General features: G+C 46.2%; 1 protein-coding gene across 1 annotated transcript; it reads left to right on the top strand.

Moving 5' to 3' along the window:
- The first annotated feature begins 1170 nt into the window (after positions 1-1170).
- Positions 1171-14806, top strand: CHRNA6 (cholinergic receptor nicotinic alpha 6 subunit). The gene is made up of 6 exons (XM_086380477.1): positions 1171-1341; positions 3548-3687; positions 9491-9535; positions 10639-10748; positions 10849-11827; positions 14119-14806. The coding sequence occupies exons 1-6, from the start codon at positions 1263-1265 to the stop codon at positions 14248-14250; spliced, it is 1485 nt and encodes a 494-aa protein (XP_086236603.1). The 5' UTR covers positions 1171-1262; the 3' UTR covers positions 14251-14806.
- The last annotated feature ends 1193 nt before the right edge of the window (positions 14807-15999 follow it).

The raw sequence follows: 15999 nt of genomic DNA, 5'->3' as shown, positions 1-15999 counted from the left end.
CCTTTGGATATATTCCCAGAGGTGAGATTGCTAGATCATATGGTAGTCCTAGTTTTAATTTTTTGAGGAACCTTTCTACTGTTTTCCAGAGTGGCTGCACCAATTTACATTCCACACACTGTATAGGGATCCCCTTTTCTCCACTAACACTTGTTAGCTCTTGTCTTCTTACAACGTCATCTTGGTAGGTAGGAGGTGATACCTCCTAATTGTGGTTAGATTCACATTTCCTGACGATTAACCCTAACCCTAGCCCTCTTCATATACCCATTGGCCATCTGTGTCTTCCTTGGAAAAATGTCTATTCAGGTCCTTTGACCATTTCTCAACTGGGATTTATTCATTTGCTCTTGAGTTTTATGAGTTCCTTACATATTTTGGATATGAACCCCTTATTTGAGTTGCCAATAAATTCCCCCATTCTGTAGGTTGTCTTCTCATTTTGCTGCTAACTCACCCTTAACCAACACCAAAATCTGGCCAGAAAGCATAATTCATCAGAAGGTTATTGACACAACTTACAGAGGAAAGAAGCAAATGATAAGAAAATGAACTGTGACAAGGATGTCTAAATAAACAGAGCAGTCCAGTTGGCATCATGTGTTCAGTATTCATTCGTCTCATTCTCAGGAGGCTGATCTCAAGTCCCTGTAGGACCATCTCTGAGCTCAGAAGGACCTGGCACTAGAAGTCAGACAAAACCAAATTAATTCTGTCCTCCCAGAGCCGCACCTAACAGGGACTCCTATTTTAGAACGTTTTCTGGTAACAAGGTTAAGCCCCGATGGGCTAGAGAACTCAGTGAATCAGAATACACGCATTGGGACCTGGCAGGCGCTTTACCTACAGCTGCAGCTCAGGAAAGGCATGTTCGCTGCCCTCAGGACTGTGGCTGGGAAAAGATGCTCAGCAAAGATGCACTATCCATGACAGAGTTTTCCATCCCTCCTCGGGGCTGTCTGCCCGGCCGCCCCTCCCGCTTCTCCTCCTCTTCGCTCCTGCACGAGAAGCGATCTAGGGTGTCAGGAGATGAGATGACTCATCTGCTATCAGATTGAGTCCTTTGGGTTTGCCCTTTTGGTTGGCTTCAGCCTCCGATGTTGGGAACGACCGTGTTATATTGTGAAGGTTTTCATTTCCTGGAAAAGACACTTGGACTGCAGTGGACTCTGGCGATTTAAAGTCCAGTGTGAGTGGCTGGCTGAGAGCTCTTTGTTTTCCATAATCCTTTGACTGGGACAAGAAATCAGAGTGTTTTAATCATGCTGCCCCGCGGGGGTCAGGGAGCCCTTCGCTTTGCGCTGTGTGTCTGGTGGTGTGTATTTGCTCTGTGCTTTAAAGGTAGGTTTTATTTCTGCTTTTTCTCGTATTCCCTTTTTAGCTGCGTGTATATACGCTTCTATGTGTGCGCCACTGAGCAGAGATGGGATACTCTATGGATAAATATGGAGAGTGTTTGTACAGGAGTTACTCCTCACACAGCTGTTAATTAACCTATTCATTTTTAATTGGTTGACTTAACATGTAAAATGATATTGGGGGGAATGGGATGGGGAGGACAAGAAAACTTTGTAAACCGTATTTTATTTTATTTTCCCAATGAAAATATGCAGCAGTAACAATGGCACCGTTTCCTGTCTGTCTTTGCCATGGATGCGTTCAATTTCTTCTTCTGTATTTACATGTTTTTTCAGAACTGTGCTTTAGTAGCTGATACTATTCCTCAATCTATGAAGCCTTTCGTTTCGTAGGTAATTGCCTTTGTTTGGGGAAATATGTTATATCCCTGTCCTGGGGTATGTCTCAAGAGGAAGGTCATTCATTTTCAAAGTTAGGACTTAGAAACAGACAGCTGCTGCTCTGTCCATATCTACAAAGCCACACCTCCACGTGTGGTTGGCTTTGCAGGGATTTGCTTGTCAAGACTCATGGAGGGTTCATCTGCAATGTCTCAAAAGAAAAGTAAAATCTTAAAGGAGGAAAATAGGGAACAGGAGGATTTTTGTATTACCTGTTTTATGGAGAAATATCTTTATCATTATTAATAAAGATGGCAGACAATGATGGTTTATGTCTAAAATTGTTCTTTCCTGTCTTAACAGACTTATAGAACAAACTTATAGTTGACTAGAGGAAGGAGTAGTTAGGCAGTTTGAGATGGACATGTACGCACAGCTATATTTAAAATCGGTAACCAACAAGGATCTACTGTATAGCACATGGAGCTCTGCTCAATGTTACGTGGCAGCCTGGATGGGAGAGTTGTTTGGGGGAGAATGGATACGTGTATATGTAGGGCTGAGTCCCTTCGCTGTCCACCTGAAATTATCACAACATTTTTAATCGGTTATACCCCAAGACAAAATAAAAAGTTCAAGAAAAAAAATTGTTCTTGCCTGCTGAAATCTCAATGTTTTCGTGTTTTCAAATGCATTTGGCAAAGAACAGGTTTTATTTAGCAGTATAACAGCTACCATTTCATTTGTTTTTGCCTAGTAAGTTGTGCAACTCCTTAAATTTTTTTTCTTTCAGGGCATAAATCCCTTTGGGAAATTTATAGCCTAATATTTCAGGTATCAAATTTGACTTCTATGAGGAAGAATAGGAAAAGGGCATTAATGAGATGAATTATGTCAAATGAAGGCAAGTACCCTACATTTAATGCATTCTTGGGAAAATACAAAGAAATATGATTACATTATTGTCTGAAACTGAATGACCGAAAGAGCTATTGCTTAAGAACTTTGGGGGTTCTTTAAAAAATATTTCCAGCAAAATTTTCCTTAGAAACTTTGCACTCTCACACATCTCCAAGATAATTGAAGTTGAAAGTTGATTTTAAAAAGGAGGAGGGCTTAAGACCTTAATAAACTTGATAGCTATTTGTGTTTGTTTGATGAGATTTCCCCAGCTACATACACTTCTGGCTGTAGAAACAAAGGCCAGTCAGATCAGTCCTTTGACAAGAAAGAGCAGGGCTTTTCTTTTTTTTTTTTTTATTTAGTTCATGAATTAATTTTCAGCGGCGCTGGGTCCTCACTGCTGTGTGTGGGCTTGCTCTAACTGTGTGGGCTTCTCAGTGGCTCTCCTGGTGTGGAGCACAGACTCTAGGGCACACAGGCTTCAGCAGTTGTGGTGCACAGGCTTAGTTACCTCGTGGCATGTGGGATCTTCCCGGACCAGGGATCAAACCCACGTCCCCTGCATTGGCAGGAAGAGTCTTACCATTACACTGGACCACCAGGCAAGTTCAGGACTGCAATTACGAGATCAGCGAGACGGTGAGTTCTGTTCCGTGATGGAGCTGCCACCCGCTTGGAAGCGCTCTTCCCAGCAACACTTCGTTTATCCTCTCACCAGTCCTGAGACGAAGGCCCGACTCTTGTCATCTCCATGACAAAGGCTAGGAGCCCGGCCAAGAGGGCCAGGTGATGTGGTCCTGGTGGATGCTGATGCCCATGCCCGCCTCCTGGGGAGGGAAGGCCCTGGAACCTCCCCGGGGGCACGTTCTCTGCTTCTCTAACTCCTCCCTCTGTTTGGCCCAAAGGCTGTGCCGGCTGTGCATCGGAGGAGAGGCTCTTTCACAAGCTGTTCACTCATTATAACCAGTTCATCAGGCCCGTGGAGAACGTTTCCGATCCGATCACCGTGTATTTTGAAGTGGCCATCACACAGCTGGCTGATGTGGTAAGCGCGAGGGGGTCACCACATACCACGTGGCCTCAAGGGGCTCCAACTCTGAGGGCTCCGAGCAATTCCCACTGACTGCACGAGGGTAAATAAGGGGATTTAAAGGAATTCTCTGGCAGTCCAGTGGGCAGTACTCCATGCTGGACTCCAAGGGCCCAGGTTTGAACTCAGGTCGGGAAACTAAGATCTCACAAGCCATGTGGCTCAGCCAAAAAAAAAAAAAGCAAAATCTTGAAAAAAAAAAAATAATAGGAACAATCAAGAATCTACGAAGTACCGGCCCTTCAAAGCTGGCCCATTGCAAGGGATCCGCTCCCCCGAGGATGCTGTCATTATTTCTGTTCAGTTCAGTTCAGTCACTCAGTTATGTCCAACTCTTTGCGACCCCATGGACTGCAGCAGGCCAGGCCTCCCTGTCCATCACCAACTCCCGGAGTTTACTCAGACTCATGTCCATCGAGTCAGTGATGCCATCCAACCATCTCATCCTCTGTCATCCCCTTCTCCTCCCACCTTCAATCTTTCCCAGCATCGTCTTTTCAAATGAGTCAGTTCTTTGCAACAGGTGGCCAGAGTATTGGAGTTTCAGCTTCAGCATCAGTCCTTCCAATGAATATTCAGGACTGATTTCTTTTAGGATGGACTGGTTGGATCTCCTTGCAGTCTAAGGGACTTTCAAGAGTCTTCCCCAACACCACAGTTCAAAAGCATCAATTCTTCAGCACTCAACTTTCTTTATGGTCCAACTCTCACATCCATACATGACTACTGGAAAAACCATAGGTTTGACTAGACGGACCTTTGCTGGCAAAATAATATATTTATTTCTGTTAAGGTAGTGTATTTCTGGAAATGCTCTTAGAACCAGTTTATGAAGCCAAGAGGCGAAGGAGGGGCAGTTGAAGGGGGAATACAAAAGGGGTTGACTTCGTCGTGCACCTATTATGTGCCAGTGTCTACACTTCGTGGATGTCCTTTGCATCTTATAGCTGGGGAGACAGCAGCTCAGGTCAGCCACGCTCCTAACGACACATGGTTACAGAGGGCAGCACTGCAGCTCAGTCAAGCCTGTTTAACCGCAACGCTCGTGCCTCTTTTACTCTACAGATGAATTGCTCTAAGTCTCCTGTGTTACAGAATAAAGAAAAAGTTCACTTTCTTATTATACAGGGTTCCATCGAGTCCTGAGAAGCAGATGGGTGTTTGGAGGTCTTCATTTAAATTAATTGGTACCCTGTTCAAGGGCAGGGAGGATGAGAGTTCTTTATTTTGAACAATCTTGGCACCTAGGTGCTGGCAGAGGAGGTGTGGGGCCTCATGCCCCAGTACGGGGCGGGTTCTGGACTCCAAGCGTGGCAGGGGCAGGCTGGCGCGAGGCTCTGGACATGGACCAAATTCTAGAAATAGGCAGGCTCCTGAGGGGCGTGCGGACCATCTGTGAGACGCTGGTGTACAGACAGACGGCACATGGACTGGGTACGGGGGCAGCCCCAGACAGGGAGGAGCCCTCCTTCTGCTCAGCTTTGCTTGGGAGAAACGGTGGTGGCCCCAGGCGCGCCTAGGGGGACGCCCTTGGATAAGGATGTGAAGTCTTGGGCCCGCCCATCGTGTTTCTTCAGCCCATGCTTCCCAGGGGGCCGGGCTGGCCCTGGCCCATCCTCTGGCTTCTGGCCCAGGCTGGAAGTGTGTATACGCTGGTAAACACTGATTTTAGAAGATGAGCCAGATGTTTTCTCCCACCTAGATGGGACCACTCATTCTTTTTATTTTTTTAAATTAGCATTGAGTTCATTGGTTCCTTTTTAAAAAATACTTTTACGCACTTATTTATTTTTGGCTGTGCTAAATAAACTTATTCATTTGGGCTTCATTGCTGCTCGAGCTTTTCTCTAGTTGCGGCTAGCAGGGGCTACTCTAGTTATGGTGCGAGGGCTTCTCACAGGGGTGGTTACTCTACTGCGGAGCATGAGCTCTAGAGTGAGTCGGCTTCAGCAGCTGTGGCTCATGGGCTCTGCAGCACAGAGTAGGCAGTTGCGGCTCATGGGCTTAGTTGCTCCACAGCTTGTGGGATCTTCCCTGATCAGGGATCGAACTCGTGTCTTCTGCATTGGCAAGTGGATTCTTTACTGCTGAGCCACCAGGGAAGCCCCCACTCATTCCTTTAATAAATGTTACAACGTTGTATTAATTTCTGTTGTACAGCAAAGTGATTCAGTTAGATATATGTAATATATATACATTTTTTAAAAAAATATTCTTTTCCACTATGGTTTATCATAGGATATTGTGTTATACAGTAGAACCTGTTGTTCATTCATTCTATATTTAATAAATTACTTCTGCTAGCCCCAACTTCCCACTTTCTCATTTCTAATGTAAGCATTTAGCTGCAAATTTCATTCTCAGAACTGTTTTTATCAGTGTCCGTCATATTTTGATGTATTAGGGTTTTGTTCCCACTCAGTTCTATGTATTTTAAAAGCTTCCCTTTGAGACCTTCTCTTTGACTCATGGATTATTTAGAAATTTAATTTCCATGGATTTAGAGACTTCCCTGTTGTCTCTTTGTTACTGATTTCTAGTCTGATTCCATTGTGGTAAGAAGCACACTATGATTCCAGCTTTTCAAAATTTTTGAGGTTTGTTTGATGGCTCATGATAAGGATATGATCTATCTTGGTTAATATTCCATTCATGCTTGAAAAAGGGTGTGTTCTGCTGTTTTTGAGTGGCGTGTCTGTATACATCAATTAGATCCTGTTGTTCAGATTGTCCCTATTTTGGCTGATTTCTGTCAAGCAATTCTATTGGCTGCTGAGAATCTCTAACTCTAACTGGGGATTTATCTGTTTCTTTTTTCAGCTCTACCAGTTTCTGTTTCCTATAATTCTGTTTTTGGTGCACACAGTTAGGATCATTATGTCCTCCTATAGGATTAAATCTTCTATCATTACTTAATGTCCCTCTTTGTCTTTAGAAATTTTTTTCCTCTGCGTTACTTTGTCCGATATCACTGTCGCAGTCCTAATTAGTATTTTGGAGGCTACCTGTTCTCATGCGGAGCACCAGAAGTCCCTGTGGGCCATATGCGTGGTCGCCACTGAGTCATGGTGAGGCCTGGGGGTGACTGTGATGCAATAAAGCCCAGGCGTGCAATTACCAACCCCCTTCTAGAAGATTCTAGGCCAGCTGCTGCTGTTTGAGCCTCACGCTTGGTGTTAGAACACCAGAGAGCTCTACACAGAAGTGTGTTTGCTGCTGCATAGAATGACCTTGGCCACAACGTTTACTGACTGAAGGATCTTCAGAGTAGGAGTGTTTCTACTGCCCCGCCTCATGGAGCCAGGACAGAGCCCCTGGCCTGTGTTTCTGGTGGCCTGGCATACCTGCAATGACAAACGGAAGGCTTTCAAAACGTAGCCCACCTGGCCTTTCTGATCTCAGCCTCTGAACCTGTTGCTACTGCTCCAGAATCGAGTCCACTTAAAACTGTAATTCCAATCCTTTAATTCAATCAAGGTGTCAACTCATTTATTTTCCCAAGAGAGAGACACAGGGTGATGGTTCCAAGAATGCAGGGTGGCATTGTGGGGTCTCGGGCCTCCTTCGCCTGCGCTGTCTGACAGCAGTTCCCATGGCCGTTGGTGTGGTCTGACACTGGATGGGAATGAGACTTTCCCGACCAGGTCCTGATCCATAAATTTGGCTGACATCTCTGGGGATGTCTACCTTCCATTAAACAGGTCCACACCACCTGGAGCTCCGCCAGGCTGCGGAAGTACAGAGGGGAGAAGGGATACCGGGTGCTACCGCCAGCTGATTTTAATCCTCTGAACATAGCGTTCTAGCTCACGGCATGCTCTGGTTCTCCGAACAGTGTATAAGTGGGCAGAGAGGAAGAGTCTTTGGAAGACGTTTATAACTGTCGCCTCTGAGACCTTTCTGGGTTGCAGAGCTAGTCCGCTCCGGACTGACAGCCGATGGATTTATTGACAAGGCTCCTGCTGGAATCTGCAGGTCACAAGGTGACCTTCCTATGAGCAGAAGGCACTGTCCTTAGACTTGGGTAATTGTAAAGTCATGGACAAGCATAGTCCATTTCTTTGCCTGCTCTGACCAATAGAAAGCAGTTAAGGAAACTCCTTTGAAAACCCTGGGGCTTACCATGACTTAACACAAACCTCTTTGGAGAAGGAAGCTGATGAGAAATTTTTTTCCTCTGCATTACTTTGTTGCTGATGAGGTCTCCAGGGAGCGTTTTCTAGGGGGCGTGGAGAACTGCAGAGCAGCTCAGCGAACCCCAGTAGGCTGGTGTCCAACGTGGCTACCGCTCTCTGAGCTGTGAGCTGTTCTCTCTGGAAGGTGCTCCTGTGTCTGGGGTAGAAACGTGGTAAGTGTTGGGAACCCACTGCTGCACTAGTGACCATCAACAACCTCCTAGCATTGCACTGTGAGGTCGCTGAAGGTTCTGGATGTGTCTTCAGTATCTACTCCACTGGGAGGTGGTAGCTACTTAGGAACACACTATATCTGGGATGTCCACCTGGAATGCATTTCTTCCAGAGAGCTCTGTGACCCTCTGCCGGTCATTTAGGTACTTACTTAAACCATCTCCTCAGAGAAGCCTTCCTGCTTCACCCTGTCTAAAAGAAATGTATATGCACGTGTGCACACACACACATGCACACACCACTCAATCCCTCTTTATTTTTTCCCATAAGACTTATCACTGTCTTACATTATGTGTGTGTGTGTGTTAGTTCCTCAGTTGTGTCTGACTGTTTGTGACCCCATGGACTGTAGCCCACCAGGCTCCCCTGTCCGTGGGGATTCTCCAGACAAGAATACCTAATGGGTTGCCATTGCCTTCTCCAGGGGATCTTTCCAACTCAGGGATCGAACATGGGTCTCTTGCATTGCAGGCAGATTCTTTACCACCTGAGCCACCAGGGAAGCATCTTACATTGTATCATATATCTATTTTTGATTTTCTGTCTCCTCAGGTAATAGCTTAGATACACACACATGTGTGTTAGTCGCTTAGTCGTGTCCAACTCTTTGCATGGACCGTAGCCCACCAGGTTCCTCTGTCCATGGGATTTCCCAGGCAAGAATACTGGAGTGGGTTGCCATTCCCTTCTCCATCAGACACACATAGGTAGGGGTATTTTCCAATCCTGGTTATTTCTGTAACCTCAGCATTTATAGAGCACATAGTAGGTACTCAATAAATATTTGTTAATGAATGAGTGAAGCAATCAGCAGTGGCTTGGGCAGGAGTGAGAGATGTGTTGTGGGGAGTGGCAGGATCCAGCTGAAAGGCTCCATGGTGAGCTGAGCTGACACCTTGAGGGGTGGCTGGACTCAGGACTGAGAGCCTAGAGGGTGCTGGGGCACAGCCAGGGAAAAAGATCACAAAACAATGAAGCCCTCCACCATCTGCTGGATGGCCCCTCCCTCCTCCCACTCTCCATTCTCTCCCTTCTTTTCTTTCATGAGATCAGAAGGCTTTGTGGGCTGCAGAGGTCAGAAAGCCTTCACAGAAAAAGTGACGCTTCAATCAGATTTGAAAGACAGTAGTAAAGTCACATTTCCTTTTGAAGTCAACAGGGTGGGGACCAGTGTGGAAATATTGTATTTCTGGTTGATTTTTATAAGTTGCCTTTTCAGTCTTCTTTGTTTTCCTCCATTAGCATGAACTCAGCTCAGCTCTTTCTAGCTGTGATTTTTGCTCTAAGATTCACTTCTCTTAGCAGGTACATTTGAGGCTAAAAAAAAAAACATTGTTTCCTCTTCCCAGGATGAAGTAAACCAGATCATGGAAACCAACCTGTGGCTACGTCACGTATGTGTCTATGTCACTTACGCTTCTCTGGGAACTATGTCACTGACGTGTCAGTTTAATAATGTCCAGTGGATAAAACCCACTAGAACTCCCTCTTTCCATCTCCAGTTTATGACAGAGAATAAAATATTGTCTATCTCCAAAGCCCAAACTTCAATCTGGTAACAGCTGCTTGGCTGCAAGCTTCAGGTGCAGAACCTAGGGATAAAGTTCTCACTGACTCCGGCCTTTGAAGGTCTCCTATTTTTGTTTGTATCTTGAGCTCCAGAGCCAGATGCTTACCCGCTTTTTGATTCTGCTGTGGCTTAGATTCCCACTATTTGGTTTAATCAGTCATGCCATCTTATTCTTCCTTTTGCTCTTAATTTTTTATGCAGATTTTGTAATAAACCTGCCATCCTACTATCTTTTTATTATTAGAGATGGATTGCTACCAGAGATTGAACATAGTTTATGGAATGTGGAAACTGAGTCTATAAACTTGATCAGCTAATCAATAATCAATAGATGCATATCTAATATCTAGTGGATAACCTATTTTTGCCCCAATCAGCTCAACCACCTTGTTCCCCTTGAGTTTAATCTCCCAGCTTTTGGTAGAAACCAAAGTAAAGTGAAAGTCGCTCAGTCATGTCCGACTCTTTGCGACCCCATGGACTATACAGTCCATGGAATTCTCCAGGCCAGGATACTGGAGTGGGCAGCCTTTCCCTTCTCCAGGGATCTTCCCAACTCAGGGATCGAACCCAGGTCTCCCGCATTGCAGGTGGATTCTTTACCAACTGAGCCACCAGGAAAGCCCAAGAATATTGGAGTGGGTAGCCTATCCCTTCTCCCAGCGGATCTTCCCAACCCAGGAATCAAACCAGAGTCTCCTGCATTTCCACATTCAAAGGGCCATATTCAATCTCTAGTAACAATCCACTTCTAATAGTAAAAGATAGTAAGATGATAGGTTTATTGCAAAATCTGCATAAAAGATTAAGAGCAAAAGGAAGAATAAGTTGGAATGACTGATTTTTCAAAAAAATGTTGAACCAATATAGGACTAACATATTAGAAGTAAGTGAAGAATTTTTTAAACTGACTCCTATTTCCTGCAGATCTGGAATGATTATAAACTGCGTTGGGACCCCACGGAATATGACGGCATTGAGACTCTCCGTGTTCCTGCCGAGATGATCTGGAAGCCCGACATCGTTCTCTACAACAAGTATGCGCACCCAACAGCCAGTCTTTTTCCAAAGCTGCCTTTGGTGCAGGTGGACCTGAAGCGCGGGGGAGTCACTAACAGTGTCTGATTTACTTTGCAGTGCGGTCGGCGACTTCCAAGTCAAAGGCAAGACAAAAGCTCTTCTTAAATACGATGGCATGATAACTTGGACTCCACCAGCGATTTTTAAGAGTTCCTGTCCAATGGACATCACTTTTTTCCCTTTTGACCATCAAAATTGTTCCCTGAAATTTGGTTCCTGGACTTATGACAAAGCTGAAATTGACCTTCTAATCATTGGCTCTAAAGTGGACATGAATGAGTTTTGGGAGAACAGCGAGTGGGAAATTGTCGACGCTTCTGGCTACAAGCATGACATAAAGTACAACTGTTGTGAAGAGATATACACAGACATCACCTACTCTTTCTACATCAGGAGGCTCCCAATGTTTTACACCATTAATCTGATCATCCCCTGCCTCTTTATCTCGTTCCTCACTGTCTTGGTCTTCTACCTCCCTTCTGACTGTGGTGAAAAGGTGACTCTTTGCATTTCAGTGCTGCTTTCTCTGACTGTGTTTTTGCTGGTGATCACAGAAACCATCCCATCCACGTCTCTCGTGATCCCCCTGGTGGGCGAATACCTGCTCTTCACCATGATCTTCGTCACCCTGTCCATCGTGGTCACGGTGTTTGTGCTGAACATCCACTATCGCACCCCGAGCACTCACAGCATGCCCACGTGGGTGAAGGCGGTCTTCCTCCGGCTGTTACCCCAGATGCTGATGATGAAGAGGCCTCTGGACAAGATGAAGGAGACAGGAGCTCATAGAAACCCCAAAGGAGTCTCCAGTAGGCCTGCCAAAGTCAAGTTTGAGCATCACAAAGAGCCCAGACTTCTTAAAGAATGCTGCCACTGTCATAGATCTGGTGAGCCTGCCACCAGCAAGAGACGATTAAGTCATCAGCCTTTACAGTGGATGGCTGAAAATTCAGAGCTCTCGCCTGAAGTCGAAGATGTAATCGATAGTGTTCATTTCATAGCGGAAAACATGAAGACCCAGAATGAAACAAAGGAGGTAAATGCATGAGTCTTCTAGCCTGTCCGCCCACAGCAGTCCTAGGGGCCATGTGTAGAACCCTAGTCAGAACTCCAGTGTGAGTTCTGTTTGCAAGACAGTCAAAGAGTGGGTGCCCTGAGATCCAGCTCTGTGATGCTGCAGTTATGGGTGAACTGCCCTGGTGAAGGGATGGAGTAAGGGGTAGCCTCAGAGCAAATCTTTGCTCCAGAAATGTCAACTCAAGTGAAATCTGGTTAAAATAAACACTCAGGGCAATCTTGGTTTAGTTAGACTGAGAGCCCCTGCTTAAGGAAGGCTGGGAGAGGGAAGAGCCAGCCGAGGGACAGGACAGAATGCTGCAGCTCCGATCGCACTCAGTAGACCTGACAGGGATGCAGGTGCTGGTGGAATGAGCTTTGGGGATATTTTTAGCATCAACTCAGTCGGCTCCTGCTGCCCAGGGCCTAACTATAGCAGGATAGACCTCCCCATCCTCCAGAGAGAGAGCTCAAGAAATGTATACCAACTTTCCATCCCATCACGATGACTAGCTAGGCGCCTCTGAAAACTCATGCCAGGGGTCTGGGTCTGACCTGATGGCAGCTGCCAGCATCCATATCTCCTGATGAAAGGACATCGCAGACCTGAAGTCTGCCCATTGGCGCCAGGGAGGACAGTGAGTGCGTGTCACACAGGTGGAGGGGGGGTTGGTATCAGCAGCAGGTGAGCCTGGGACTCCCTTCTGTGAGGACACCTTCATCAAACCTAGGGGATAGTTGCTCTGACTTCAGCACCACCAGGTAGGGCCCTTGGAGCTTGGGAACAGGAAGGGCAGGAGAGGTATAAGGAACTCTCCACTCTAGTGTGATGCCAGGGTCTAGAGGGCTGCTGGCTCCTGATGGGGGACCATCATCCTGCAGAGCTTATCCCCCACACTCTGCTGCCTCAAACCCAGTTCCTGGACTTGCCGCAGGGTCAGGGATTCCATGGTGCTCATGAAAAGAGTGGGTGAAAAATGTCCCAGCTCCATCAGTTAACAATGGATGCTGTAGCTGTCAAGCCATCAGTCACTGCCGTCACCCCCAGCTGTGCACCCTGAGAGGCCTCAGGATGGAGAAAGTGGGATGCTGGCCCTAGACAGATAAGGTGCACATCCAAGGAATGATTTCCATAAGCCCAGACTCTTGCCTCTTCCCACCTATAGAAAAGCAGTAAACTCATTAACTTGAGATGTCTGGTTTTCTTTGATTAACAGTAATCTTTTTAAAAACTTAAAAAACAATTGAAGGATAGTTGATTTACAATGTTGTGCTAGTTTCTGCTGTACAGCAAAGTGACTCAGTTATACATATATATATACATTCTTTTTAAGTATTCTTGTTTATCCCAGGAGATTGTGTAGGAATAAGCCAGGATATATAGGAGGTTTTGCAACAAAAACTAGCCAGTTGAAACATCAAAGGATGACTGTGGCACTCAGATGCAACAGAATGTTCTGCAACATCATCTTCTGATATTCTGACTACCTGGTCTTTGTTGCAAAATCTTATTATCCTGGCTCCTCCCTTACCTCTTCAGGGCAGTCCCTCAGAGTAATCTCAGAGGCTGCCTCCCAGGCTTGAAGTCCTCAGAAAATCCACGAATAGAACATAACTCTCGAGGAGGCGGGAGGGAGGCTCAAGAGGGAGAGCCTTACATTTATATAATTATGACTGATTCGAGTTGCTGGACAACAGAAACCAACACAATATTGTAAAGCAATTTTGCTCCAATTAAAAATAAATTAATCCTCAACTTTCAGGTTGTGCTTTTTTCTCAGTTAACCCAAGAATGGAGCAATCTGAGCAGCTCTTTCAGGGCTGCTACTTGCACCCAGGCTGGAGAAGGGAATGACAACCACTCCAGTATTCTTGCCTGGAAAATCCCACAGACAGAGGAGGCTGGCGGGCTACAGTCCACGGGGTCGCAAAGAGTCAGACTTGACTGAGCGACCTACACACACACACACACACACACACACACACACACACACTTGCAGTCAGGAGAAGCCCTGCGTACCCTGCGGGAGCCTGCTGACTCTGCAGCCCTCTGCCCCAGGACTGATGGCGCACCCGCACCCTCCGTCTGCAGACAAATGGTTGTTCTCTGTGCACACTACGGAGGAGACACGGGTTAACCAGAATCGTAGGGATATTTGCTTTAAAAATTGTCAGCGAATCTTCCGTGCAAAGGAGGCAGCTTATATTTGAAACAGAGCTTATCTCCCATGGTTTTCAGTTTTTACAGATGCTTGACATTTTGTCTTTCAGGTAGAGGACGACTGGAAATACGTGGCCATGGTGGTGGACAGGGTGTTCCTGTGGGTGTTTATAATCGTCTGTGTGTTTGGAACTGCAGGGCTGTTTCTCCAGCCGCTCCTGGGGAACACAGGGCATTCGTAAGGATGGATTTTCCCTTCATCTTCAGACATGTACAGACGCTGTGTTTATTCTCCCATCACCAGGAAATGGACAGAAAACTTCCCACCAGGTCCCCATCTAGATAGAAAAAGAGGGCCTTACTGCCAATGGCAAGCCTGGATGGCCCTCCCTCGGGGGTGCAGAGGGGTGCTTTAAGACCCCAGGGTCTGGGACCTGATACCAGAGCCCAGAGTTGGCAGCCCCTGCAGGCTTTTCTTGTCTGTACATGTTGGGCTTCCGGGGACATGATCGACCCACAGTCCAGTGAGACACGGAATCAAAGCTGAGCCACGCTAAGAGGTGTTCTTCTGCTTCTCCAGTTTATATACTTCTCGGTATAACGGACACCTGCAGACATGCAACCCTGGACCTTGGACTTGCTGACGCCGGCAGCACCCGTGACCTTGTGCGCACTTGCTTTCTCGTGCTTGTCTCTGTGACGTGGAGCCCACACTGCGGCATTATTTGACACAGTAATTGGTCAAAAGGAACAGCAGGTAGTCGGTCTACCCTTTGAAAAAAATCGTATTGAAGTATAGTTGATTTTTAATGTGTGAGTTTCTGCTACACAGCAAAGTGACTCAGTTATACACACACACACACATATCTGTTCTTTTGCAGATTCTTTTCTGCTATGGTTTATCGTAGGATATGAATATAGTTCCCTGTGATGAACAGCAGGCCTTGTTTACCCATTCTATATATACTCCATTTGCTAATCCCAAACTCCCAGTCCTTCCCTCCCCCCCACCATTCCCCTGGATGTAATTAGACTCATCTGGCAAGAGACTTCAGAAGTGACCAGCACTGTGGGAGGCATGCCGTGGACTCAGAAATAGGCTCTGTCCACACACTTAGAGCTTTTTAGGAAAAGTCGTAAACACGGAGATCTCCAGGGCCAGGGGTCACGTGGGGAATGTAACCAGAGCAGTGCAGAGCATGGTGAGCTCTGGCTGGCAGACCTGGGGCAACCTTTGCTGTGGGTCCAAACGGTATCTCTCCTCCTTAGCCATTTCCACTTGTTCTGCATAGCTGAGACTGAAAATAAAAGTGTTTCTTCTCGAAGGAATGGTGATCTTGTATTCGGAGTATTTCCTTTTTCTGAGAGGGAGAACCTTGGATATTCTGTTTTATTCTACTCTCACTTATTATTTTATTTTTTGTATACACTTATCATAACAATTTTAAAGATGCATTTTAAAGTAGAAAAAAAAAAAAAAAAACTACCCTGACACAGGAACTAATTTCATTTTGCCTTTTCCACTGGAGTCCCTGTCTAAAGGCACACATAATTGGACACCTCAGGTTTACCTTTCAGTTTTATATTTTGCTATTTTCTCAACATCATGTCAGCAGCCTTTCTCAGTGATGGTGTGCAGTCGTGAAGTATAACTTTTGTGATTGCATAACCTCTGTTGTGTTGATGCACTACGGCTTCTATTTCTGATATCCACCAGGGTTCTTGACCTTCTCTTAATGGAAATTGATAGGAGGCCCTACGAGAAATCCGGGCAAGGCTTTATTGAGGTTTCTGTGGCCGAGGAGGGAGCGCAAACAAGCATCCGGCGCCCTTGCTTGCTCCTGGAGGCACGCCGGGCAGCCACGGGGGTCCAGGGCTCCCACTGGAGGGGTGGCTTCGGTGGTCTGCCCACCTCTTTGGCGGTGCTGAGTGCGGGGGCAGAGTACCCTGCTTTTGCTTCCGACTCTTCAGAAGTGTCAGTTGGGTTTTTG

Source organism: Bos grunniens, chromosome 27 (genome assembly GCF_055505025.1).
Source record: "Bos grunniens cultivar Pamir isolate PY7600 chromosome 27, Bosgru_T2T1.0, whole genome shotgun sequence".
Classification (NCBI taxonomy): domain Eukaryota; kingdom Metazoa; phylum Chordata; class Mammalia; order Artiodactyla; family Bovidae; genus Bos; species Bos grunniens.
The sequence above is the reverse complement of the archived record's forward strand: the minus strand, read 5'-3'. Positions and strand labels throughout refer to the sequence as shown.

Coding starts and splice junctions, on each gene's coding strand:
- CHRNA6 (XM_086380477.1), top strand. CDS start 1,263: ATGCTGCCCCGCGGGGGTCAGGGAGCCCTTCGCTTTGCGCTGTGTGTC. Junction 1,342..3,547: donor ATTTGCTCTGTGCTTTAAAG/GTAGGTTTTATT, acceptor TTTGGCCCAAAG/GCTGTGCCGGCTGTGCATCG. Junction 3,688..9,490: donor TCACACAGCTGGCTGATGTG/GTAAGCGCGAGG, acceptor TCCTCTTCCCAG/GATGAAGTAAACCAGATCAT.